General features: G+C 35.5%; 3 protein-coding genes across 6 annotated transcripts; 1 reads left to right on the forward strand and 2 right to left on the reverse strand.

Moving 5' to 3' along the window:
- Positions 1-184: 184 nt before the first annotated feature.
- Positions 185-12,828, reverse strand: LOC107008763 (nucleolar protein 6). Its single transcript, XM_015207922.2, has 26 exons — positions 12,512-12,828; positions 11,705-11,866; positions 10,740-10,905; positions 10,510-10,626; positions 10,290-10,423; positions 10,048-10,207; positions 8,732-8,799; positions 7,890-7,976; positions 7,537-7,652; positions 6,965-7,139; positions 6,773-6,883; positions 6,613-6,691; positions 6,365-6,508; positions 6,165-6,278; positions 5,950-6,071; positions 5,777-5,859; positions 5,568-5,692; positions 5,310-5,430; positions 5,100-5,237; positions 3,274-3,370; positions 3,037-3,162; positions 1,451-1,543; positions 1,259-1,364; positions 976-1,118; positions 769-855; positions 185-689 (listed from the first exon to the last, which is right to left on the reverse strand). Exons 1-26 carry the CDS (start codon positions 12,668-12,670, stop codon positions 567-569), a joined length of 3,156 nt encoding a protein of 1,051 aa, XP_015063408.1. The 5' UTR covers positions 12,671-12,828; the 3' UTR covers positions 185-566.
- Positions 12,829-13,724: 896 nt separating this feature from the next.
- On the forward strand, positions 13,725-16,063 carry LOC107009472 (AP-3 complex subunit sigma-like). 2 transcript variants are annotated; one of them, XM_015208813.2, is made up of 7 exons: positions 13,725-13,884; positions 13,988-14,030; positions 14,112-14,176; positions 14,768-14,864; positions 14,973-15,046; positions 15,520-15,611; positions 15,718-16,063. In XM_015208813.2, exons 1-7 carry the CDS (start codon positions 13,816-13,818, stop codon positions 15,782-15,784), a joined length of 507 nt encoding a protein of 168 aa, XP_015064299.1. In that variant the 5' UTR covers positions 13,725-13,815; the 3' UTR covers positions 15,785-16,063. The 2 variants fall into 2 exon arrangements, with proteins under 2 accessions (XP_015064299.1, XP_015064300.1); XM_015208814.2 differs by having other exon boundaries at positions 13,726-13,884; positions 14,976-15,046.
- Positions 16,064-16,329: 266 nt separating this feature from the next.
- LOC107011437 (pyridine nucleotide-disulfide oxidoreductase domain-containing protein 2) lies at positions 16,330-26,331 on the reverse strand. 3 transcript variants are annotated; one of them, XR_001455891.2, is made up of 17 exons: positions 25,919-26,331; positions 25,675-25,836; positions 24,835-25,014; positions 24,627-24,684; positions 23,787-23,837; positions 23,047-23,129; positions 22,342-22,429; positions 21,827-21,868; positions 21,662-21,736; positions 21,466-21,534; positions 20,206-20,321; positions 19,374-19,486; positions 17,750-17,829; positions 17,428-17,548; positions 17,031-17,119; positions 16,843-16,909; positions 16,681-16,755 (listed from the first exon to the last, which is right to left on the reverse strand). XR_001455891.2 is itself a non-coding variant. In XM_015210947.2 (16 exons), exons 1-16 carry the CDS (start codon positions 26,173-26,175, stop codon positions 16,626-16,628), a joined length of 1,692 nt encoding a protein of 563 aa, XP_015066433.1. In that variant the 5' UTR covers positions 26,176-26,331; the 3' UTR covers positions 16,330-16,625. The 3 variants fall into 3 exon arrangements, 1 of the variants encoding a protein (XP_015066433.1); XR_003576715.1 differs by having other exon boundaries at positions 17,031-17,125; XM_015210947.2 differs by lacking the exon at positions 17,031-17,119 and having other exon boundaries at positions 16,330-16,755.
- Between the last annotated feature and the right edge of the window lie 50 nt (positions 26,332-26,381).

Below are 26,381 nucleotides of genomic sequence, written 5' to 3' on the forward strand. Positions count from 1 at the left end.
AAACCAAAAAAATACATCCATCTCACTTGTAAAGTTTTAATTCTAATAGTTTTTCTTTGAAACACCAAAACTAAAAAGTGTATCACTCATCTTTCACTATGATGGCAATGTTGTCTTGAGAAACGTTGAAATACTTCTTCTTTAGACTTCTCTTGAATATAAATACAATATGCTCTTCATAAAATCAAGGTACGATTACGGTCAACTTATCTGAATCCTCAAATTAATCTGTACAAGTACAAAAACCATCGTAAAAATTCATACTTCTACCATCTCCCTCTTGCAATGTACCCCTAGGTTTCTGTGGATTACATCAAACAATTGTTAGTGGCTCAATTGGTTAAAATTGAAATAAAAGAAAATACATGCAGTTTTCTTTTTTCTTCTTTTTCTCGAATTATAAAATGAATTTCTCAATACAATTACAAATACAAGTGATTGTTGACTCTTCGACAAGAGAACTACACACATACAAAAGTTGTGCTGCAAAATTTGAAGAGCTCCCTGCCGGCCGTTAACCTTGATAACAATACGCATAGTGTACATTCTTTTGAACATTTCAATTATCACGCCTTTCGGGCCTTGACAACATGAATACTTCTTACAAGGCCTTTCCCAACCTCGCCTATGGTTTTTAGCGTATTCAAAAGATCTGTGCTCTCCTCCGTGGAGTCATCATGCTTCCGTTTCTGGAGAACAGACCACAATTACAATCTTGTTACTAAACATCCACCATCATTGTTACTTCAATACAACTAGAAAGCATACCTGTGAACTTGCTTTTCCTAGTGTAAGACCAAGAGCATCACCACCCACAGCATCGTACCACACCTTGACCACATCGGGAAATCCTTTCTGCATCAGATATGGGCAAGAAGAAATGATCCTCAGAATCACAGTAACGATGGGGTTCAAGGGATTGAATAACTGACTAGCACCTCAGTGGAAAAAATATCAGCAAATGTAAGTACTTGCCTCGATATCGGCAATAAAGCACCTTACTGGATCAAAATTCACCATCAGCTTACTTTTCAGTTCCCCAGAGTTCACTTTGAAGTCTCGAGGAGAAAAGAAAGGATGGAAAATCTTGGATGCATGCCCACGCACCACACATCGCTCTAGAAAAAAAAATGGAAGTGTTTCAGACTCTTAATTAGTACAGGAGTTTCAATGCTGAATGGGTGAAAATGGGGGAGGAAATAGAGGTAGATATCATGTGGAAACAAATGCAATTACAAAGTAAGATGAGAAAAAGAACCTTGTTCAAGTTCGGATGGAAAGAGAAGATGCTGGGGGTAGGGCAATTTATCTCTGTGGAGAAGAACAACAGCATCATAGTTGCTCAGAGGCGTGCGGAGAAGACACTGCAGGATAAACATCAACAACACTATGAATGACACGTCGTAGCAAACAAGTTCACAGGTACTGGAAAATTGATGTTTTTACATACTTTCCATCCATAAGAATCATATCCATCTTGCGAAATCAGTTTGGTCAACAAATTCGCACTGCTAGTTGAATAAGCCACCAGTCGTCTTAGCTCCTAGTACACATCAGTACCCACATTAATGCCAGAAAAAAAGCCATGACAATCGTGAAAACTTATCAACACAGAAAACAATCATGAGAGGAGTTTGTTCTCAAGACCATGAACGACAATATTTCCTAAAAACTAGTATACATGCACAGATTGTGTTAGACTAAAGGCCCTGGTTCTATAGAAGGTTTAAATGCTTTATCTTATTGTTTGATTTCTTCATATTGTGATATCTCACTATCCATAAGACAACAATATTTATCCTTTTCGGTAGTCATGTCCCAAGCTAAACTTCCCCGATTGACTTTATGAAGACTTTGAGATGAGAGGGATAACCTAATGGTAAGGACCCTCCACCTCCAACCATAAGGTTGAGGAATCGAGCCAACAAGGGAGATAAGCAGGAATAGGATCAATATGGAGCTCTTTGGTGGGTTTGACAACAGGTTTACCATAAAAAAAATAAAATTTAAGAGTATTACTTCTAGCTACTTTTCTTAATCTAGGAGTATAAAAGAGAAAAGGATGCACAAGAAGTGGAAACGTGGATCTGGTGTAATTTTGTGTTGTATATATGTTTGATAAGCATCCTATGCACATGTTTAGCCAAAGTGTGAAGTTGTAACATCACTGGTCCAAATATGTACAGGACAGATCATGGTTACCATCATATGAAATACTTCTCCTTTCTCCTAAATGATTCAACCACAAACAATATTGACAAAGCATGTGGTTTGCATATAGTAATTAAGAATTACTTTTGTTGTGAGTATGTATATGGTAGTAAGGCAGCTGCAAAAAGTAGTCTGCAGATGGAAACTAAGATTAACATGACCCTCTCCAGAGGCCACTTTTCTACAATTGAAACCTTGGTCATACATTCTAGGGGCAATGGTCTTAAGTTGACATCTAATCTACAGTGTTTTGTAAACATGTGCTAACTATTTGGGTGCAATATATATACATTAGGAAGCAAAACACTTAGAATGTAATAGCAAAAATAATGCATGCATTAGCTAATGTGTATTAGTAGTCCCTTGTTTGAGCATTTTTTCATGCTATGTATAACTAATGTAAGCATTAGTTATACACTCTATTGTGTATTGACTATTGAGGAGTGTATTACTAATACCATGAATTTCTAGGTATTAGCAATGCAAAAAATTTAATAATGACTCAATTACCCCTCAAAAAGCACTTTTTACATCTTTTCCACCATAATTGTGAAGGATACTCTTGTAAACAAAGAATTTTTATACAATGCATACCACTTTTAACACACCAAACCAAACAATGCATAAGAAATAATCTATGCATAACCAATGCAAGTAAAACTATTGCTAGCATTACTAATACACTCTATTGAGCATTATTTTTATACTCTCTAACAAACAACCCCTTAGTTCTGTAAAAGCATAACAATATGCTTAGGTGAACAAGATTCCATAAAATACAGGAGAAGATTTAATACAAGTGTTCAATCATTGAGGAACACTTACTGCTGTAGTTGGTGAGGATCTTGTCCAAGCTTCAGATGCAACGTCATATTTAGTAGCTAAAAACATTGCAGGACTTGATTTCTGTGTGTCCTTTTCATGCTCTTCTCTACTTCTCATGAAATTCTCCTGTCAAATTCATATGCAAACAGTATTCTGAATTATAAAAAAATTACATGGAAAAACAAAAAAAGAGCATGGAACACCCTCCAAAGATGGATCATTTGGCTTGGTACTTACATTAATTTTATTTTTCTCCTCAGTTGAAAAGTCACCATCAAAATCAACGATTAAGGGAGAAAAGGCCCAATCATATTCCGATAATAATCGTAAGAACCTGTTTAAGATACAGAATATAAGAAAAAGTGACCAACTAACAGAGTTTATAACTAAATTTGAAACTGAAAGCACCATTTCAGATTCATCCATTTCTTACCTCAAAAACAACAAAGAACATAAAAGGACGGGGAAGTTATAAGGGGAAAAAACAAGCATGAAAAAAGAACACAGCTATTAGAGCTCAAACGTTGGTTTGCAGGACACTATATAAATTGACTGCTCACGAGTATGTTTTGACGTGATTACTGACGTCAGTAACTTTTGTCTTATGTAGATCTTCTAGCCTACACGGGTATAACTACCAGGGAGAAGTACTGCACTTCCACCCTAGATTTTCTGTTCTTTTGAGGAATCTGCTGCTCTTTGATATAGATGCACAAGCTATCATGTAGAACTGACAAATTTATAAAGGTACAAGCAAACTTCTTATTTAAGTTGAGTCCTTTACTTTTTATAATTAGCTTCAAGCCCCAATATCATATTGGAATTTTTAAATACAAAACTGATCTGCACCTTCAACAATTCTTTCTCGGCTGCATTAAGTTAAAGTTTCACGGACAGCGGAAGTGGCTTGAAGCTTCTCATATTGTAGAGTCAAATATTCATAAGCAATTAGAACTTAGAAGTAGCTTTTGCACCACACTCAACCCCAATAAATAATATGATAAATATTCTCTCACAGTGTTCTTCAATCAAACTTGGGATTGTAAATGAAAAAGATCGCAAGAAGTGAAGTTTTAGGAATGAAAAAACTTTGGGGGTTAGTGGTTCATAGTATTCCTACCATTACAGTAAAACTTGAATTGGCATAGCTGTTAAATTTGAAGACTTGAAAGTGACCTTGGTAATAAAAGAAGTGATAGTGAAGAACAGGAGGCAATAGGCAACACAAAACAGAAACGAATAGCAATTGGCCATGATTATGGGGATCAAAACAGTACAATCATCAATAATAAGCCAGATGACAGCAGATAAGCGCCACTGCTGGCCGACCAAATATGCCATGGGGCCCAAACAACTTGCAATGACACCAGGAATTTGACCAAATACATCAACTGATCATATGATTAGGACATAATAAATGCTAAGACCATGTAAAATCATAATTAAAGATCAATTGAAGTTACTATATTAGTGGCAATTAGAGCCTACTACTGTTTAACTGCCAAGAGCCATTGCCTATTTCATAAAAGAAAATCTGCTAACAATCAGCACCACAGCCAACCATGGCTCTACACATATGCACATTTTTTAGCCCTCCACCTCCTTCCCTATAAATCATGCACATAATTACATTACCTGAAGACCCACCACATTCTTACCCTCGAACAGATAGCATCAAATGCACAAAAAGTTAGCTGTTCCATTCAAGGTCACAACATTCTACTGTTGTGAAAGAAGTATAAGTTGCAAGTGACACATACAAACATACACAAGGGAAAATAAAAAAGAGGTCCATCATAAATGTGAAAGAGCAAAGATAATTTTGAAACAACTACAGAAAGTGAACACTATTTGATGCACGCATGACAGTCGCCCACAATTTTGCAGGAAATTATTAGGTTCTCGGAAGAGCACATGTATGTTCCAAGCAACCAAATTGTAATTCTTTTGTTCTTGATAGTTAACTTATAACCAAATAGTATTTGAGTGTGAAGAAGTGGGGAAGAGAAAGTAACCGGTAATATAATTGAGTAAAATTGAATGCTGAGTGACAGATATTAAACCTCAAAAATCCTGTTATTCGGGAGAAAGGAGGTTCAAATGGCAAAGGTCTCAAGAAAAGATTTGAAACCAATAGTTCAACTGCCTCCTCTGTCAGCACCGTGGATAATAGATGTGCAGAGACCCATCTTTTAGCTAGCCTGCAAAGCAAAGACGTAAATGAGCTATAAGGAGGATGAAAACGGGCATGGAGTATGAAATCATGTCCTTACCGAACTATTGGTCCATATATAGGATAACGACCCCTTAAAGCATTGATCTTGCTCGCATGTTGGTGTTGCAGAAGAAGTTTTCTGTCAGCAGAGAGGCTCCATTGATGTCGACTGTTATTACCTGTGGAAAAAAATCATCCTTAATCAATACACAGAAGTAGGTCACTACAGGCTGTCTTTTACATATTAGATAAAAAGTTCCATAAGAATAGGGAAATTTTCTATTTGAGTAAAGAATACAGGCACAAACTGTCTTACTTTGCCCAGTCACCAGACCAAGAGCCCTTTCATGAGAAATTTTAAGGCGGAATGCATAGCCAGACATTAGAACATCTACATCATCTTCTGTAGCTGTAAACATCATCCCCCAATTGTTCTGCAGACTGCCAGAATGGTGCACTCAAATGAGTTTAATGTTGGCTTACACAAAGTATTGTTCCTTAAAAAATAAACTCAAGAAAGACTACCTCTCAGCAATTCTAAGAAGAAATGCAGTTTTTGTCTTCTCTATTGCAATTTCATCCATCGGCCAACTTCCAGATCCTTCAAGCTATTATAAAAGGGGGAGGTAAATCCTTAAGATTCTTGGGGATTCAGTGCAGACTATACAACAAAATTATTCAAGGATAGCTGTTCATGCCTGAATCATAACTTCAACTGGATTTATACAGGTTGAAATAGGCTTCCTTAGTTTTGTGGCAACACTCTTCTCATGTGCCAGAGGATGAGGCATGGGCGGAAAGACAGATGTCAACCTAGCAGCTGTGACTAACTGTAAGCACGAACCACTTTTGCAGTAATAGGAGTATCGAATATATATGTATGAAAAGACTCTTAAGAGTAGAGAAAGGAAACCTGAGTCTAGAGCTTGCACAGTCGACACCTTTAGTGGAATGTCATTCAGCTGAAGCAAACGCTTTGACAGCTCTTCAAGTGCCACCAGCAAACTTTTTGAGAAAGATATAGGATCTAAAAATAAAATTCATTATTCACAGGGAACATTCTTCAAGCTTGAGAAGGCAAAGACTGAAAGTAACTAGCAATTATGACCGTACCTACATCCCTGTGGAGAAGACAAAAATCAAGTTGATCCACAATAGGAACAACTTTTTGTTTGGGAATGGAAAGATGCCTAGACAAAACATGCTCGGCAATATCTTTTATGATGAGATGCCTTTGCCACTCCTCGTGTTCCCATACTGGTAATTGAGGAGTATACAGCATAGAAATTAAAAAAAAATATTAATTTCAACAGTCTCCGAGTCTGGTAGAAGCAGAAACAGAAGTCTATCTATGACCTAACCTGCAACTTCAGCTATTTTACTATCACGAAACTGTCGAAGTGACGCCTTATCTCCCCAAAACTTCCGAAATTCTAAAGCCTGGTGGGATATCATGCAGTATGTATGAGTAAAGCAAAGTGAACAAAAGTTAACTGGATAATCAATGAGATAGACTTGTACCTTATCTCTTTCCTCAGGGCTAGGACCTACGACAGTCATTTTAAATGCTGCCTCTGCAGAGCTGACAGAAATCCCAATGAGCAACGGCTCATTGTCTAGCTCTGACAGTCCCTAGAATAGTTTGTTTCCATAATAAGATCAGTTATGTACCACAATATCTTAGTTGAAGAATGACCAATAATATACAGATACCTCTTCAAAGTTGCATTCAGATGAAGTGTTTCTCCAAATAACACGAACAGACTTAGATCTGTCTCTCAAACCTTGGTCCATGAGGGAGACTACCTTCTGCTCCTGAGATCTCCAAAATTCATCATCTAAGCAGTATCCTGAGCTAGAAACTTCACGGTTTCCCCTCAAGTTCAACCTAGAGGATCAAAGCACAATATAAGTGATCTTGGTGATGAACAACAAAACCAAAATAAGACATTTACACTTTCATGAATAGTTGTGATCGAAAACTTAGGTTAGTCACTTAGTACTTGACCCATTCTTGTTAGCGCCCCCACCCACCCCACCCCACACTTAAAAACAAACAAAGCCTCTTATGTTGCATCCCCCTTATAAAAGCTCTAAAGACCAGCGGGACATAGTGTATTGCAGATCTTTCAAATAGATATTTAAAAATATTATTTTATAGGGTGACTAGCTCCACTAAGCATCATTTAGTAGCCACCACAATTCAGGACTCCAATAATAGCAAAAGGAAATTCACTTCAAAGACACTAATAGTAGAGCAAATACAAACAGTTCATTTGATGCACCTCACACAGTAGTCATATCTAGCGGGAAAGTCAATCTTTGTGATAAAAAGCTCATCAAAGCCACCATCTCCACATTTGTTGATGCAATTAACTGCCAAAGCAGCCTCATGGCGCAGCTGTAAGTTATAAAAGCAATCAAAACATTTTATTAGTGAACATGAATCAGACTTGAAATAAAATTCGTCCTGCTTCTCACTTTTTTTGACCATCTAAGAAACAAACTATGGAGGAAGGATAGTGTTATTATTTCTCCATTCTTATTAGCAGTTAGATCATTATGATCAAGATGGCAATGCACTTATCCATTCAGATCAAATTAACTGAATGTGCACTTTAAAATTCTCGAAAATCACCTCTTGGAAACCATTGTGTGACAGACGGAATGCCAAATTGAAGTCCTCAAATGAATTGCAAATGACCACAGGAAACAACTGCATATCCTACAATTTGAAACTTAACATGAGTATGGTACACCGTACAACAACAATTTAAATTATTAGACTTGTCCCAATTCCTTGGAGACAAGAAAGAGTAAATAAGAAGTTGAAGTAATTCACCAAAATGGAACTCATGCATCTTATGAAGAGGAGCCACTACAACTACATAGTGGGATGCAAGTTCTCAAAGACCAAACAATGGCATTTGTAACAAGGCTTTTAGATGTTGACGCCTAAAAATTAGAATGCATAAAAATGGAGGAATGGCCTAATTTAAAGCTTTTGTTGTTTTGATCATGTCACCTATTTAGACAACTAATAAAAAGGGGATTAGTAACAATTGGTTATCAGCCCGGAATAAAGATTTTTTAAGCATAATAACCAAAGACAGATATAGTAATCTAGTTGAGACAATCAAACAAGAACATGAATTGATGCAATGTAAGGTGGGGGAACATGTTTGACATTCTTCCATGTACATTGCCTGGAAAGGTGAAGCTCCATTCTCTGTACCAGGTGATTTAATAGATTTTCCGCACCTTGTTGATTGTTGGTTTCTTTTTTATCAAAAATGTCTTGGACTTTACTTCTTAACTAGATCCTTGAAACTCTTTCGAATTAAGTTAATCATGAAACACTAGATACATCTTTATAATCTATCACACACTTCTTTCTGGCAAGTATGTCTTCTTAAAGCCTCGTGCACATTCCCTTGACAACTATAACTTGTAATCACCAAACAAAGAGAAGTAATAAACCTTGTTTGAAGCATTTTTTTCATGCTGGGGCTGAATAAAAAGCCCTTTATCCCATGTCTTAGAGGTGGCTGCGAACACAGAGAAATAATTAGTACTACAATTGTTCTCTAACTCAACCAAATAAAGATAAGTATGAAGAGCACATTAATTAAGATATTTTTCTTGCCATGATTAGCCAACTCCACTAAATGAAAAGATAAAACATGGAGAAAAACAAAATCACCACAGCAACAAATGCTTGGAAGGGACATGTTAAATAATGTCATCAGTTCTAGAGAAACTCTTTACATTATTTAGCAGCACTACTTTGTTAAAATCTCACAAGTTGAGTTCAAATAAGCCCATGACTTCAGTTAATATTCATGTTAAGGTTGTTAACAAATGTTTGTGAGTCCAAGTGTTGGGCAATTAGTTTTCAAGTCAAATGCAGAAGATATCCGCCTGATAACTCCTTTTTCCCTTGCAAGACAAATTCTAAGAAAACAGAATTAATTTAAGCATCTAACGTAGTAAGCAGACCTTTTTACCTATTTCAGGCAAGCAAAACATGCTTATCAAAATGACTTAAGAGGTGCTTTGTTACCAGGATTACAAATTATAATCCCAGCAAAATCAAACATTCATCAAAGAAAGTTTATGAACTTCTCTTTTTATCAACCAATAAGATTTTATCTACAAATGGGCAAAAAATTACCGTATACAAGTAGTACACCAAAAGGTAAACAACTCACAAAAAGATATGGGTTTTTACAAACAACACCCAATTTTCTATACCTACTGGAATTTCGTGGGTGAATGAGAAACAAATAACGGAAAATGGCTAATCTGCAGTTTCAAAAAAAAAAGAAAGGAGGCTAATCCTCAAGTGTACAAAATCAAGGGATTGATAATCCGTATACAATCCATATAAATCAAGGCATAACTTCTCTTACGAACTACACATACCAGAGTTTGATGCCCATAAGTCATAGGATGAACTAACACACTGCACCTAGGAATTTTATTCTCATCTTGTTTAATGCAAAAACACAAGGTCATGATAAAGTTCTTCCCATTAAGCTGAGGAGAAAACGAGGGATGCTTAAGGAGTGATCGGCTAGCAACAAGCGAGAGAGAGTAGGGAATTCTTAGCATACTCAAGGCTTTCATGAATTTCTTTAACTTCTCGACCAACTCTAATTATTAATCCTATGTAATATCTTACATTTTCCAACAGAAGCCTAACATATCTATGTCTGAATCCAGAACATGGTCTATCTTCTTCTTGTGCAGGTAACGTAGTACAAGAAAACCAGGATAGAGGACAGAATACATACCGATGAAGTCCACTGTGATACGAAATATCTGCATTGTATTCATGGAACTGTTGATATGATGCCTACCAGGCTTTGTTGCAAGGAAGGCCAATATTATAGAGATTAGAAACCCATTCAAGCAATCATGGGCATAGATTGAACTCCTTTGCTGAGCCCACACCTGCAGATATGCAACTGATGTAATATTCTGACTAAGAAAAGTAAGCTATTGGACCATATTAGCTCCATTAAAAAATGCATACCTTTAGCAGTATCAAGGCTTCCCCCAATTCTTTCCATCCCGAGAAAGTTCTTTTGACAAACTCTGCATTATCCTCAAGAAACAAATCCTCCAATATACTATTATTGTACCTTGGTGTTGCTTGTAAAGCATCTCCTAGAAGTGGAAATAAGTGCAATCAATGTTTAAGAAGCAATTCAATAGGAGAAACGGAGCTTGACAAAATATCTAAATATATAAACCTTGTTTGAGAGTATGGATATTATTTCGCTCAAGGCGTAGTTTTGTTGGACTGAACAAAGATGTTGCAGCAGGAATTATCCTCACAACAAATTCAGCATTTCCAATAAGCTTAACAGCTTCAATAACAAAAGAACATCAAGTCAGATAAACATCTGAAACTTGCAGTAAACGCCAGAAAACTTTGCCCACAAAGAAGCAAGAGAAGGTATGGAAGATAATTTGACTCGACCTGGATAGACAAGTAGAATAGGTTTCCGAGCCTCATTTTGGAAACTAGACCACCTCACAGCTTTGATTAATGGAGATTTTGTCAGCTGCTCCTTGATTTTGCAGAGATAAAGGAATCTTTTGGCATGGTATCGATAATTTAGGTAATCTTTTTCATAAAAGCACTCCTGCCAAAAGGAACAAATTTGAAAAAGAACAAGATATCTCACAACCAGAAACTCAGAAAAGTAACATATTATGAATGTGGTTATTTACAATAAGACCTGCATGATCATTTCGCCCAAATCAATTAGTTCCAACTATGTTCACATGAAGCATAAGGTACGATCTTCACCTATTCATTCAGCATACCGACAAATGAGCTTTCACCTATGACAGATCCCATGAACAAAAACTTATGATCTATCACAACTATAAAACCACCATTACATGTGTGTTTTCCAGGCCACTTTTTTCCAGTAAGATAAGCCCTCGACTAGGATTCATCAAGTAAAACTTCTTCCAATTTCTCCATATTCATAGTTAGGAATTTACAAGGCATGTATTGTGTAAAAAAAAGAAGCTATAAGGAGAAGATGGAAACCAGATAGCTTGCTTTACTCATCATGTTCCCTGCATTGCTGTTAAACAAACTCTTGAATGGAGTTGGACTTCAAGAAATTTGATTGTTTTGCAATTGCAACATTATCACATTTTAACTTTCTCACATTTCCATAGCTTATAAATCCTTCTCCATTGCATAGACTAAGAAAGAGCTAAAAGTTTAAAGTTTTGACATTTCAAACATGTGAATTTTCTTATTTACATACCAAGCTTCTTATATTATCGTGTAACAAATTAAAACATTTTAACTTAGCATCAAAGTGAAAAGTAAATAAATTACAATATAATTTAATACAATACACATCAAGTAGGGCTTTAAGACACTCCGAGAGTATAGCTTTCTAGAGGAAATAGACAGCACACCTTTGGCAAGTGAAGAAAAAGATCAACATTTAGATCGCGTTTGGTAACGCAATGTATAGAATAACTCCCGCCAATTTCCAAAGATTTTGGCTTCTTAAATGTGAACTCCACCTTATCCGCATTGATATCTCTAACAAACCCCGGCGCCAAGTTAGCCTTAACCTGTCAACAAAATGATTACAAGAATTAAAAGAGAGGAGTGGAGCAGTGGAGTCAACTAGTAACTCAGCATATTTCAGAACTCCTTGAATAAGAAAATAACTCACCAGCAGAGGCTAATCCAAGATATAAAGTTCTAATTCACCCACATAATGAATTAGAACTTTAAATCTTGGATTAGCCTCTGGTGGTTAAGTTTTTTTTCTTGTCCCTCTTGTATCTTCTACATGCTGTTATTAATACAACTTACTTTATCAAAAAAAAAGAAAAAGCTTTAATTCATCCCCAAATTGAATTAGAACTTCAAAATCTTGGACTAGCCTATGGTGGTGAGTTTTTTTTTTTTCTTGTCCTCTTGGAATTCTTGCATTTTCTTGATGCTGTTATTAATACAACTTACTTACACACAAAAAAAAAAGTTCTAATGCACCCACAAATTGAATTGATAACTTCAAAATCTTGGATTAGCCTATGGTGGTGAGTTTTTTTCTTGTCCCTCTTGGAATTATTGCATCTTCTCGATGTTGTTATTAATACCACTTACTTTATCCAAGAAAAAGAAGTTCTAATTCACCACTACTATTTCTTGACTACATAAATTACGTTTTCGTTCTAAGGATGATATCAAGGTTTTAGAAAGAGATTGACCTGGTCCTCAGGGATCTTATCAATGGCTTCTTTTATACCAGAAACAACATTGTCCACAGTTGCAGTGGTTTCCGGCGAGCATTCGAACTGAACCTCCTTCAACAGTTCCCTCACCTTAAAGTTCATCGAGTCCGTGTAAGTTAATGTATCCGATGCCATTGCTCTACAATTTCTGTAAGAATTATTCTTTCTTGACAAGAACTGAATTGAAAAGAACAGGCGGATTTAGGCACTTTGTCTAAAACCCTGCTAAAACCCCCCGAAAAGAAGAAGAAGAAGGGACTATTTTTCTTGGACAAAAAAGCGCCTGAAAAATTGGGCCTATAAAAGAGAGATTTATATGCGAAGGGAAGTCCAAGTACACCCTATTCAAAGAGTTAGGTTACGAGGTTTGCACAAATGGCCGTTTTGAGACAGATATTTAAATTTTATTCCCATTTTAAATTTGCTTGCCAAAGAAAAAGTTCACTCAACCATTATAAAACGCAAAATTTAATTAATTGGGCTAGCACGAATACTAATAAGTGGTCATACAGTGCAAATTTATTTTTTTCCTTTTTTGACATATGCAGGTTGAGAATTAGAAAAAGGATTAGATCATTGGATGTTGTTTGGTTGTAATGTACTTTTAAATTTTAATTATCGTATTATTTATTGTGATTAGTGATATTTTTTAATATATTTTTTTATTTGATTAATATATTTTATTGAGTTGATGTTTTATCTGAACTAATATCATATTCTTATAAGAAGAATAAGATTCATGCATACATTATATTCTCAGACCTAATTTATAATATTTCACTATATATATTTTATTATTTTTATTGTTGTAATTATAAATCTCGACTTTATAATTTGATCTTTTACCTATTAGAAAGTTTTCATTCTATGTTGCTCCACTTGTCTATTCAATTTCATGAATATTTTAATTTTTCAACGATTTTTACTATATTCAAATTTTTATGTTTAGTTACAAAATACATCAATTATTTAAAATGAAATTTTTCGTATTTAAAGAGAAATGTGTACACATAGAAGTCAAATTTATTTAAATAATTATGAATTTGAATCACTATTGATTTTGCTGACAAAGAAAAGATAAAAATGTGTTGACAATTCTATCAATCCAAGGTGAATTGGGTTTAATTAGATTAGATGTTATAAGTACTAATATAAAATTTATCAATAAATAAAGGATCAAAGTGTAATTTACGTTTATTCAATTTTACAATTATTGAACAGAGAGAGCGAGACAAAAGAGTAGCTTTGCCAGTTCTTCTATTGTGAGATTTACAGGAAGAATGATAAAGGCGGTAATGGTGATTAACACCTTCGGCAAGCCTCGCCTTTCGAAATTTTACGAATTTCAGGTTTGTGGCTCATAATTATCTTTTTTTTTCCTATTCCTAAGATCTATCTTTGATTCGATCCTGTTCAATTTTCGCTGAAATTTGTTGTTGGGATTGGAATTAGCCAGTGGAGAAGCAACAAGAGCTCATCCGCCATGTCTACACAGGTAAACACACAATTTGATTAAACTGAGATTTCGTTCAGTTGAATGAGTTTTTGTTTCTTCGTTTTGGATTTCATTTTTCAGTCTTAAGCAACAGGCCTGACAATGTGAGCAATTTTATTCGGAGCTTAGGGGCAATTTTCGGTCCGGTAATTACTTGATTGTCTGGAAATTTTCAATTAGTAATTCTTCCCACATTTACTATTCGGATTATGAAAGTATCCTTCTGCAACTTTATCTAATGCTGGTGCAGGCATTGCTATGTGAGAAAATTATGTATGGATTGTACGTGGACTCTATGATCTTAAACTTAAGGATTTCCACGATATATATAACAAGGACACTTTATCTATATAAAATCGTTGATGCTGTGCAAATTCGCAGAAATACAGACATAAAACTTTCGAAATTTTGATTTCTATACCTATCATCTTTGGTTTATTGTTTTATGTTAGTTATCCTCTTCCATCGAGTGAGTAAATACATACATATAGAGAACTTACTCCATCTGAATTGTAAAATTTTAGCTAATTAATGTTGACTAAAACCAGATAAAAAATAATGTACCAAAATAGGACAAGTGGAGTCCTGTAGATACTATCATTTAGGCAACAATTTACATGCTACTGTTTTTTTAATGGTTGTGTAGTACTCTTTGTGATGTACAAATTAAGAAGAATAATTTATACTCTCAACTATAAAGAGTAATTTTAATAATAGCCATTATATATCTTTTCCAGGATACAAGGCTCGTGTATAAGCACTATGCTACCTTATATTTCGTGTTTCTATTTGATAACTCTGAGAATGAGTTGGCCATGCTCGACTTAATACAAGGTACTTGTTTCCACTATTTACATAGTTTTATTGTGGGAAAACACATTTTTTAATTTCATGTTTAAGTTAGTCTAACTATGCCTAAGTGATGATGTTGTTTTTTTATAGCAGTTTTTGTAGAAACTCTGGACAAATGCTTCAGAAGTGTATGCGAGCTTGATGTAGTATTCAATTATAGCAAGGTAAGAGTATTGCAGTAACCTATTTGTTGTATTTTATATACTTATCTTAGAAACATAAATATCCGTATGTAGAAACCAATTCGGATACAATGGTGGAACATATCATTAATAAGTCTCAGAAATCAACTTCTCTTGCTAATTAGTTGCAGAACTTTCATGCTCCCTCAATGACGAACTCTGATCATTACAATGCATAAGATGTTTAGATGGACTCCTATTTTCCAGACAATTCCACTTTTCCCAATATTCGCCACCATTGAGACTTTTAACTGTTATAACTTCTAATTCACATATGGTCACTTCCATAACATAATTAATTAATGCTTCTAAAGCTCTAGTAGTAAAAGCTTGGGCACATTCACAATTTTACAGCAAGCTTCATCCTATGCAATGCATTACAAGTGCTATTTCTCTTGCCTTTGGGGTATCAATCAGCATATTTGTTGTGTCTAATGGATGCTTGTCTTCTGCAGATGCATATCATTCTAGATGAAATAATTTTAGGTGGTCAAGTGCTAGAAACAGATTCTGTTGAAGTCGTGAGAGCAGTGGAAGAGATTTCAAAGTTTGTCTCTATCTCTCTCACTTGCATTTGTCATGATTTTTTTTTTTCGAGCTTTATGTGCAAAACTTGTAAATTGTTTTAGAGAATAATTCATATCTAATTGCAGATTAGAGTCAACCACTAGTGCTGGCACATTGATCAACAAATCTATTCCGTCTTGGTGGGCTAGATAACACATGGTTCCTCTGTACATTACCATATCTTAGTGTTGAAAACGAACTATAGGGAATATGACATGTATACTTTTTCAGTTCGGCATGTTAACTGACTTCTCGATTTGTAATCATAGCTGGATACACCCTTCTCTGAGTTATCAGATTTTCTTTATAGGGTCCTTCACCGCTAGTTGCAAAAGCCAAGCTGAAAGTGTGTTCAAGTTTTATACTCTTATAAAATACCTGCCTTGTATGTTGAAACTTGATTAGCTATCGTGAGCAATTATTTTACTGAACTAAGGAAACGGCTATTTTTGCTCCCGAAACCACTTTTGCACCCCTGACATAGTAGAATTGTAGAACTAATGGTTTAAGTTGACAGTGTTATCCTCTCTTTCTATTTTATGGATAATGATGGTGTTTGGATCAGTTTATGCACATCTTGACTAATCCACTGGTACTAGCTACTAGATGAGAATACATCATATAGTTTGTTTTTTCTAATGTTTTTGAATTCGTATCTTCATTTTGCGAAGTTGTAAAGTTACCAATGTTCTCAAAGGTGCGAAAATTGAACTTTTCTAAAGAATGAAAGCTGCATACAGTTCGCCTTAAATTATTTTCCCGTTCCCAGCATGACATTATTCTTTACATTGAGGGGATCCACTCATTCTGAAGATTCTTCAATCGAAGAGATTTGCGCTAGTGATCAGTCAAACCGACTTCAATATTTAATAGACTTTAAATAGACTCTTAAGCAACTAGTTCGCAATATTTGGCTATGACACCAGAGTGTTTTAGACTAGATGTCCTTATTTTAACTGATTGAACTCGTCAAAAGAATCACACAAGAGAAGCTTCATGATTTCTTGAAGTCCTCAATGACAACATGCGCAGCATTGCGTCCTGGGGCGCCCATTACTCCACCACCGGGATGTGTCCCGCTGCCACACAAGTATAGGCCTTCAATTGGAGTCCGATAATTTGACCTGCAATTCAATGTTAAGATAATTGCAAAAATCATCATTTTATGGACTCTTGAGTCCTTCAAGGACTTATGCATTCAGAACCATTACCATCCTTTCACTGGCCGCATTAAAAACAGAGAATCTAATCCCATGGATCCGTGGAATATATTGCCTCCTGTCAACATATAATACAACACATCAGTATTTGCTATATCAGTATGCCAGGGACTATATAAAGCATGCTCCAGCCTATAGTCGTTCGTTCTCATAACTAAAACAATCCACAAATTTCTTACACTGGACTCAGATAAACCAAACATCAGGTTTCGTTTTATCTTCCAGGACTGTAGTATGCTGATACTTATAACCTACTGTGGGTGAAACACTGATGCTTCAACAAGAAACAAGTCAGGTAAGTTGATCATAAAACGTTAGTTTACAGGAAGATTAAGCTATGAACATGATTTAAATCCTGTGTGGTGCATAAACTATATGGTACAGTTGTTGAACTACAATAAAGTTCGCCAATGTTGTGGCAACTTAAGGACAACAATAAAGTGTTCGGATCCCTATCCTTTAATTTATCAAACCAAAAAAAGAAAAACTAATGAAGGACATTCCATATAGCAATGGTTCTTTCTCCAGGGAGGAGTAGAAAAGGTACAACTGATCAAGAGGATAGCAGTGGCGCACCTGTCAAACCAATTTCTCTTTCGAGGTCTGGAGGAGTCAACATATCATACCCAATAATTGATGAGCTAAATCCAGGAGCATATTCATCTATCATGCTAAAGCATCTCTGAGCGAATGATTCCTATAGCAATAAATCTTTATTAATCACAAACATGAAATATGTGATGCATAAACATGCTACAGGTTGGATCAAGAAGTTTGTGAATAAATCTGAAAGGTATCGAAGTTATAAGTGAACAACTCCTACTCCTGCTAGGAAAAAGGAAAAGAAATAGATGACTTGAAAAAGTGGGTAAAAGAATGTAACTCAGAGATACTTAACTCTATATACAGGATTTTCCCAGCTGCCATCAGAGGGTTTATAAGGTGTGTACTGGATGAATAAACCAATCACATGCTTTCCTAGGTAAAACAATAATGAATATGTGTAAGTTCTAGTATTGATTGAAAACCACAAGAAATAACATCTGTCTTGTTCTGTTGAATGAGAATAAAATAATACTATGTGTTTATTTTACTTCGTCATGTTTGCACATTTAGAATTCCCTCCCCCATGCTGAGAAATAGCCTAAAATACCTACATGATTTTGGAATCCAGTATTCTAACCCCTCAAACAGTGTAAACTCATTTCCCTCCAAAAGCTTGTGCACGTTGTTCTAAACATAAGACTATCTTTGTTAACTTAGCTAAAGTCATCATCACAAAAAAGATTTTTAATTATTTTTTCTTTACATAACTTCAGTCTTGTATAGAGATTTCAGTCTTAATTTCACTTATTTCATGTTGAATTGGTTTAAGATTTCTTATCTAGGATTAATCTGAGATGACGTAAATAATAATTTGACTCCAGATGAAAGGAAAAATATGGACGAAAAAATGGAAATCAACTTGTTCAGAATATAGGAAAGAGGCAAAACATATAAACATAGCAACTGAATTACAAGAACCTAAGATGAAGGAGCAAACTCCACAAAGTTTCAAGTTAAAAATATGTTAAGTAAGAAAAAAATATTGAAGATAGTTAATAACTGTGTCAAATTCAAAAGGTGAATAACGTAGAAACGTTAATCTAATCATAATGGAAAAACATATAATAGTATGTACATAATATGCCAAGGCACCAAATTATTATTTTTAGATCGACAACATTACATAAATTTTAATCAATTACTTCAAAGAAATTTTAAGGAAAATGTTCTAGGTGTATATAGGGCAAAAGACACAAAGCATAAAGTGTGCATAGCACATAGACAAATATCTCAAAGGTATAAAGCGTGTGGGGGGCAAATGCTCCCGCTATGGAGGAGTAAACCCTTTTTGAATTTAGCCTCGCGTGAACATTCAGGGGGTTAAGAGGTTGACAAACCTCTAGACGAGTCACAACTTCACTTTCAAAATGTTGAAATTCACAATTTCAAATTCAAAAACTTAATACCACCATAGAGATTGTCATGACCTGGGCTTCCAATAAGTAGTTATAACTACCGGGTAGAAGCAACGGTCCAGATTAGATGTAGATTAATGAGATTAAAGGGTGGAGATGCAGCCACGTCATCACTACCAAACCAGCACAAGTCACGTTGATTTAACCAACTCTGCAGAGGAAAGAAGAGGGAACGGAAATTTGGTATCTTTCTCTCTTATTCTCTTTTCTCTCAGATCTCTCCTTTCTTCTTCTTCTTTCCTAATCCCACTCATTCTTCTTCTGCAGATTAAGGACTCATCTATGGAAACTTTCAAACTTTAGCTTCATTTTCCATTTGTTTCAAGTTGTAATTCCTTACGTTTAGTTGATTAATAGAAAATAGTCCAAAAACTTCTACTGTTCTATTAAATTTCTATTCGATAATTGTTGAATTGAGGTCAAGTTCTGACAGAAATTCAAAAAGCAGTTTATTATTAAACAGATAATTGCATAAACACGTTAGGAAGCAAACTTGAGTACCAGATGGACATATTGTCTTGTCAAAGACAGTGGGAATTGTCATCTCAATTATGGGCCGTTGAGATGGTAAGCCATTTTCAGCATCCTGTGCAGCACTGTGCATCTCTTCTATGCTACAAGCACCAGAATTATATAGTTGTCTATGGATTAAAATCATAATTGAAATAACAGGAAATGCAAGAATGATGACACCTATAATAATTTGTTCAATGTCAGTATTAGAAAGATAGATTGTGGGCAAACCTTCTTGTTATGTGTTAAAAAAACTCAAAGATCATTACTATCAGATTTGACTGATTTTTTTTACCCCTCCCTAGGAGTTCTGCATTTTTCTCCCAGAGGAACTCAAACCCACAACCTCAGGGTTAGGGTTGGAGTTGGAGGGTGTTTACCATACGAGCATCCCTCTCTTGTCATTTCAACAGTTTGGAATAAGAGATTCTTGCCTATTTGACATGGAAGTAAGCTTTTAACTTTTGCTCATCCAATGAGCAACAAACTAAACTGATTTGAGCACAATCAATCAACTAAGCCTCAATACAATATCAATCTTCTAAAATCCATTCCACTCAATTCTGCCATTCTCTATTCACCAGTAAACAACTTGTCTTTTAAGTCAAAAAAGACCTACATACAGGATAAATGAATCATTTGTATATCCTCGTAGCGTCATGTTATCTACAAATTTTCAGAAACATTGTGTTCATGGACTTATGACAGGCTAGGAGACTAACTCATATTCTTGTTTATTTGTACTTGGGTTACGTAAATGAATCAACCCATGCAGATCAGAAGAAAAATGAATCTGAAATGGATAACTCTACGTGAATACCTCTCTGGCCCTATGTGAATGGTACCACCATGCTGTGGACCAGCATCTGGATGACTTAAATTGCAGCATTGGAACTGTGGCAATCTGTCAACAGCCAAATTGATTTTTGTAGTAGCCTATTTCAGCAAACAATGAACCTTTAAAATTTCAGGTACAGAAGATTAACAACCAAACATGAAATGTTTAGCCTGAACTGCAGCACTGAAAATTATGGTAATATGTTGATGGTCAATTTGATTTATGGTAGTAATATTAAAACCAAACGTATCCAATATAATGACCACAACAAGAGATGAGATTTCATCACATAATGTTTAGGGCCTACATTATTAATCAATAGTAAACCTTTGTAGACCAAGAAGAATGTTACAAATGAAATCAACCTAAGCCATTCACGGTTGAGCCATTTATACGCAACAGAAGTAAAGAAACTCGGACATAAACCTTATGAGGAAATTGAGTTTTAAGTAAGTAAGTTCTACAAAATGTACATGACCATCAGGAATCTCTCTATGAATGCTTCGCTTAAGGTTATATCAAACTGTAAAGATCATATATTCCTGTTATGGCCTAAAAGAAATGCAAAGTCTTATTTGGTCCATCAAAATCATAAAAGGGAGGCTTTGAAAGCTAAGGTGGTGTCAGTTTAGAGTGCGCGCCAAAGCTGAATGTTTATGATGTGCCAGTACAAAAAGCTGTATTGCTGTAGTAGGACTAACTACTAAAAAGAACATTTAAGACTGGTCCTTGCAGAGTCAAAAATTATAAGAAACCAAAGGTTATTTCCCAAAACAAAAACAAAAAAGATATGCAAAGGGAATCACATGCCTGTGAATTAAATCTCTGAGCACTATTGAGGATTCATTCCCAAGAACTTGCAAGAGAAAGAAATGAATAATGAAAGAAGAAACGTGAGATGCAGCCCAAACTGCCAACTCTGAGATGCTTCAATCAGGGATCCTTAGATGAAGCAGTTATGAAGCCAATATCAATGAAAAGAAGAAAGAACAGCAAAGAAGAATGGTTTGACATCTCATGTTCTGGCACTGGATGAGCACCATCATTTCAACACACGGTATAGCGGCACACTTATCTACATGGTTAGAACCTGTTATCTCTATGTTGAATTCAAATATGTACTTACGAGATTTGTTTGATGAGTAAGGGTATTTAACAAGACAACTGGCATCGGATGAACCAGAACATAACAACTGAATCTTAGAATAATCAAGGATAATAATACTTTATATGAAAGCTTACAGAGCGATAATCAGAGCACTTGATAGCATTCTGAAAATCACGAGGAAGCACATCATCTGGCACAAGATCCTGGGTTGTGGGAGAAACATAGTCAGAGGGCACTGTTAAAATAGGATTCTTTTCTTTGATATTTTGTAATAATGTGCCACTGCTAGCCTAAATTTGTTGAAATAAAAGAAGAGGAACAACTTTTTACCATGAAAGTTTTGAATGGTGTTGCATTCGATAAAACAACAGAAGAATGCAATATGGTCCCATCAGCCAGCAATACCTAAAAATTCCATCCAATTTAACACATCAAGATCAACTTTGACTTGCTATAAAAGGTAAACTATTGGAAAGACAACTTAGTGAAACTAACCCCATGCACTCTGCCCGTGTCTTCAATCATCAATTTCGAAACCTACGTCAACAAAATAATATTTTACTTCAAAAGATGCAACTTCAAACACAATTAAAGAAAGGGACAGAAGTTGTGAAAATATAAGAGAAAAATATTAGTTTGATTTTCTTAGTTTTTAATTTTAAAACGTGATCACGGAAAGAAAATAGTCATACTGAATATTCACTAATAAATTAACAAAAAGGCCAGGGAACGAGGACCGTATTTCGTCCATAAGAAATATAGGTGGATTATTCACACATAACCCCCCCCCCCCAGGTGCAAATGAAAATAATAAAAAGATAAAACGATAGAACCAAAAAACAACAAGGAAATCAACTTCTCCTCCCCCACCCCAAAAAAAGATTTTTACCAAGAAAACATCTAAAGCTCTAGATGTATGTTAGATACTCAAAAGCAAATAACTCTGAGCCGAAATACTCATTCTCTTTACAGTGAAGAGGCAGTGGATGCATAACGGGGCGTAAGCATACTTCGGCATTTGTCAATATGGTTGCACCAGCCTCCTTTGCAGCAGCAGCTATAGCCGATGACACAGTGCCCATTCCCCCTTCAACATACCTACATGTAAATACAGCTGTCAAGCATTTATTTTAGTAAGAGAGGACAACATGATAAAACCACCCAGTCAATTTAAGAAAGGTAACTTTGGATTTGAAACAAAAACGCATCACCTAAAATATTTTGAGTGCCTAAGTTAATAAAGATTTCGAAGGTAGAAGCAAATGTGTCCCATCTCTCCAAATAGTCAACCGTAAGGAGCAATAATTCAAATATGTGGGCTCACATAAAGCCTTCGTCTTGGGGATTAAGGAAGATGGATACAAGGGATACCAAACAAAGTGGAGTAAGTGGGCACCGCATAAAGGCAGAGAGAGAACAGTTTACTGCTTTTGCTTAAGCTACGATAAGCAGCTAAATTCATTAGATGTAACTATTTTCTAGTATGACAAAAGCAGAACACAGAAAAGTGTGAAAGTTAGTAAAGGCTCCGATATTTAAAAAGATCGAAAACAAAGAAAATGAAATAGAACTCTTTCTTAATTCAGTGTGTATTTCATTAAATAATTGGAAGATTTAAAGCAAGTACTCCAAAGCAGAATCCTTCAGATAAAATGAAACAAATGATTTTACAAAAATGCGGAAGTCGTTAAAAATTTGCAATGTTGTATACGTACGACCAAATACCACGATCACCATCAGATTCTCCCATCACGTGATGTAGCAATACATATCCACTTCCAGGCGTATGAACACTTGCCTATGAATTTATAAATTAGTTGACAGATGAACAGCAAAAAGAGGGAGGAGAGAAGTAAGTATGAAACAAACTGAAACTGACATGACAACGAATATTAATCAAAATTTCATTGAATTGGCATTTGGATATGACACAAACAAGGTTACATTAAACTGATGAGAATGTGAAGAATGACAAAACCCGGGGAACACTAAAAGAACCTGTTTTTCTTTCCTGCCTGAATAGAGACTCAAAAAACTCTTAATCCTACATGTTTTTGTAAAAATTTCAGAGTGGTCCAAGAGGTACTCAAGCCTGCTACTTCATGCAGATGGAGAACTGCCAGTAAATGTATGGCGGATATATGCATATAACTGAAAAGAAATTTCTAAACCATGGGCCATGTGAAACGTCCAATATTTGCTGCAAAGACATGACTTCTACATGATCCCATAAGTAAGCACATTTTTCACTTAAAACATTCAATCATTTTCACTAAATATATGGTAATGCAGAATAGCAGAACACTTACTTTTCAGCACTGCCGAATCATATATATGTGGGATCCTAGATATACATTACAAGTCTTTATAGATGCAAACAATGTATGCAGCAATTGACTGTTCCTCCATGCATCATTCGACACATTCTGGAACAACCCACATGAAAAAAGCTTACCGTGGTCCCTATCACTGCATCAGTTGCAAGAGTTACTTTCAGAACATCTGCCTGTGATTTTAAGTCAAGCACACACAATTAGTAAGCTAGTGACACCAGAAGGGATGATGATAAAGATGTGAGAATTTTTCGAAACGTCTTTTGAGGAATGTAACAAAATTGTTCAGTCCTTAGAAGCACACTTCATGACAAGAATTACACAGCATAAGAACATGTAGTAGCAGCTTCCAGTACATCAACACGATTAATTACTACATACACCAGAAGAAAGTGATTTCTATCCATTGAAATTCTTGTTCATTTCAAAGATTCTGTTTATGTCGAATTTGGAGAGTTTTACTTCGAAAATGAGACATACCATTTAAGCTTCTCTGCCCCAACCCCCCACAACACAGTTCACCTGATTGAAGAAGACATTTATAATCGATTGTGGAAAGGATAATTGAATATCGGTGGTAAAGAAGAAAAAATAACAAAACATCCTCCTCCACTCCAACAAAGACAAATGAGCTACTTCTGATCTAGTTAAGTTGTGACAAGACAAAAGCCAAAATTGATAAACGAAACAATTGGAATGAAAAACCTGGAAATATACAAACCAAGAGAAAACATTATACTACAATGATAATTAGCCTTAAAAATTAGAAGCTTATAGAACTCACTCATCTTAGGTTCCCAACACTATCTAAGGACAAAAGCATATTTGACACAAAATAATGATAGAAAGCATTGATGAGGTCACAATCTTGAACCTTGAGACAATTTCATATATGAAACAGAATTATTTTAAGCAAACTGATAGACCAAGTAAAGCAAAATTAATAGTAAAAAATTAGCAACCTCAAACCAGTTATTCAAAACCTTCGAAGCTGGAGCGAGTAAAAGGTCCATCAAGTCCCTGAAAAGTTCAGTGGAAACAATTAAACATGGACTATGACAGTTGAAGTCGAGACTTCATACTATTTAGGTAGATGTTGCCCTAGTATGTCCAGTTGATAACAATAAGTTTGGTGAAATTATGCAAACAGGACCATCTAGAACATCTTACACTAGGTCCTTTTGTCCCAAGTGGAGTGCTCGACGGAGACAATTAGCCCAAAACGCTGAATTTTGCAATTTGTGCCTCATACGAGTATTGAGATGTGAAGAGCCTTGTAGAGTTTCTGGTGTAGACGAATCCAGAAGTGGGTCCATGAACTCGCAGAACTTGTCTAGTTGACTCTCATACCTATAATTAGGTGGCACTTGGTAACTCAAAAATTTAGAGAATGATAGTAATAGATAAAATGATGAGCGGAAAGAAATATATGACTTCTCATTCAGACATTAGGGTGCTAAGTGAGCTCAATCCTCAAATTCCGCTAAATTATCATCAAGTTCCATGCCTGGAAATTTTTGGCAGGGAAATTACTTTTTCTTCCCTTTAAGTTAGCATGCGAAGCACCCTTGGGTTCTCCATCTTGAGTATGTCAATCTTGAAAGTGTCAAGATCAATGAACACATTAAATTTCAGTATTGAAGAAAGGTGAACCAGATTCCAGTGATATGGAGACGAGCTACATGCCATATCTATTTTCCAATCATAGACATAATCAGAGCTTAACTGAAGCATTCTCAATGATTTATATGAGTTAATCCACCACAAATGGCTGTACACCTATGTATCTCCTTCATCTTATAGTCGAGTTCACCTCAGCACTGTTGCATTTAATCGCCTTAAAATAATCAAATGCTTTTTCGACAAAATAAATTGCTCAAGGTTCAATTCTCGTGTAGAAAAACATGGTTATTTAACCTCTTTGTCTTTTAAAATAAAATTGCAGCAAACAAAGTTTCCAGAAAATACATTAAGTTGAAGTAACGACCAGTATAAAAATAAATACTGAACCTTGAGTAAGCATCAGCATCAGATTTAGAAAACTTTGAAATCTCAGAATAGTTCTGCTCCTTGTCAGAACCAAGCAGAAGATAGCGTCCGTCAAGACGAGGCGTGAATGATGAAGGACTCCTTTTCAGTAGCTTCAATCCATGTCTCTTCAGCTCCAATTCTCTATTAATCATAACGCATCCTCAATAATTGAAAAAAAAAAAATCAATACTAACAATAAATGATTGCAATAATTAGGTCTCACTTGATAACGCAGGGTCTGAGGAGGCTTTGTAGGTAACTGCAACGAGAAAACTTGAAACCGGGAATGAGTTCTTCAGTGACAGCAGCACCGCCTATGATGTGGCGCCTCTCGAGAACGGCAACAGAGAGACCGGAACGAGCGAGATATGCGGCAGCTGTAAGGCCGTTGTGACCACCGCCGATGATCAGAGCATCCCATTTCTTCTCTTTCGCACTGAAGCTGCTGTTACTGCTAAATTTTCGGAATTGTCTCCACATTTTTAACTTTATTTTTTTTGCCTAATCTCTGATTTAAACACTAGCAACTCTTTGAACAGGGAATAGGGAATCTATCCGAGCTTCAACACTGGTTACTCTGCTTGTTTATTAGAGCTTGCTTGGCCTTTTCCCTCCTTTATCTAGTATAAAATATCAAAATAATAAAAAGAAATATATATATTTCTATATATGACTGTACATTATAA

The sequence above is a fragment of the Solanum pennellii genome, chromosome 2 (assembly GCF_001406875.1).
Source record: "Solanum pennellii chromosome 2, SPENNV200".
Lineage (NCBI taxonomy): Eukaryota > Viridiplantae > Streptophyta > Magnoliopsida > Solanales > Solanaceae > Solanum > Solanum pennellii.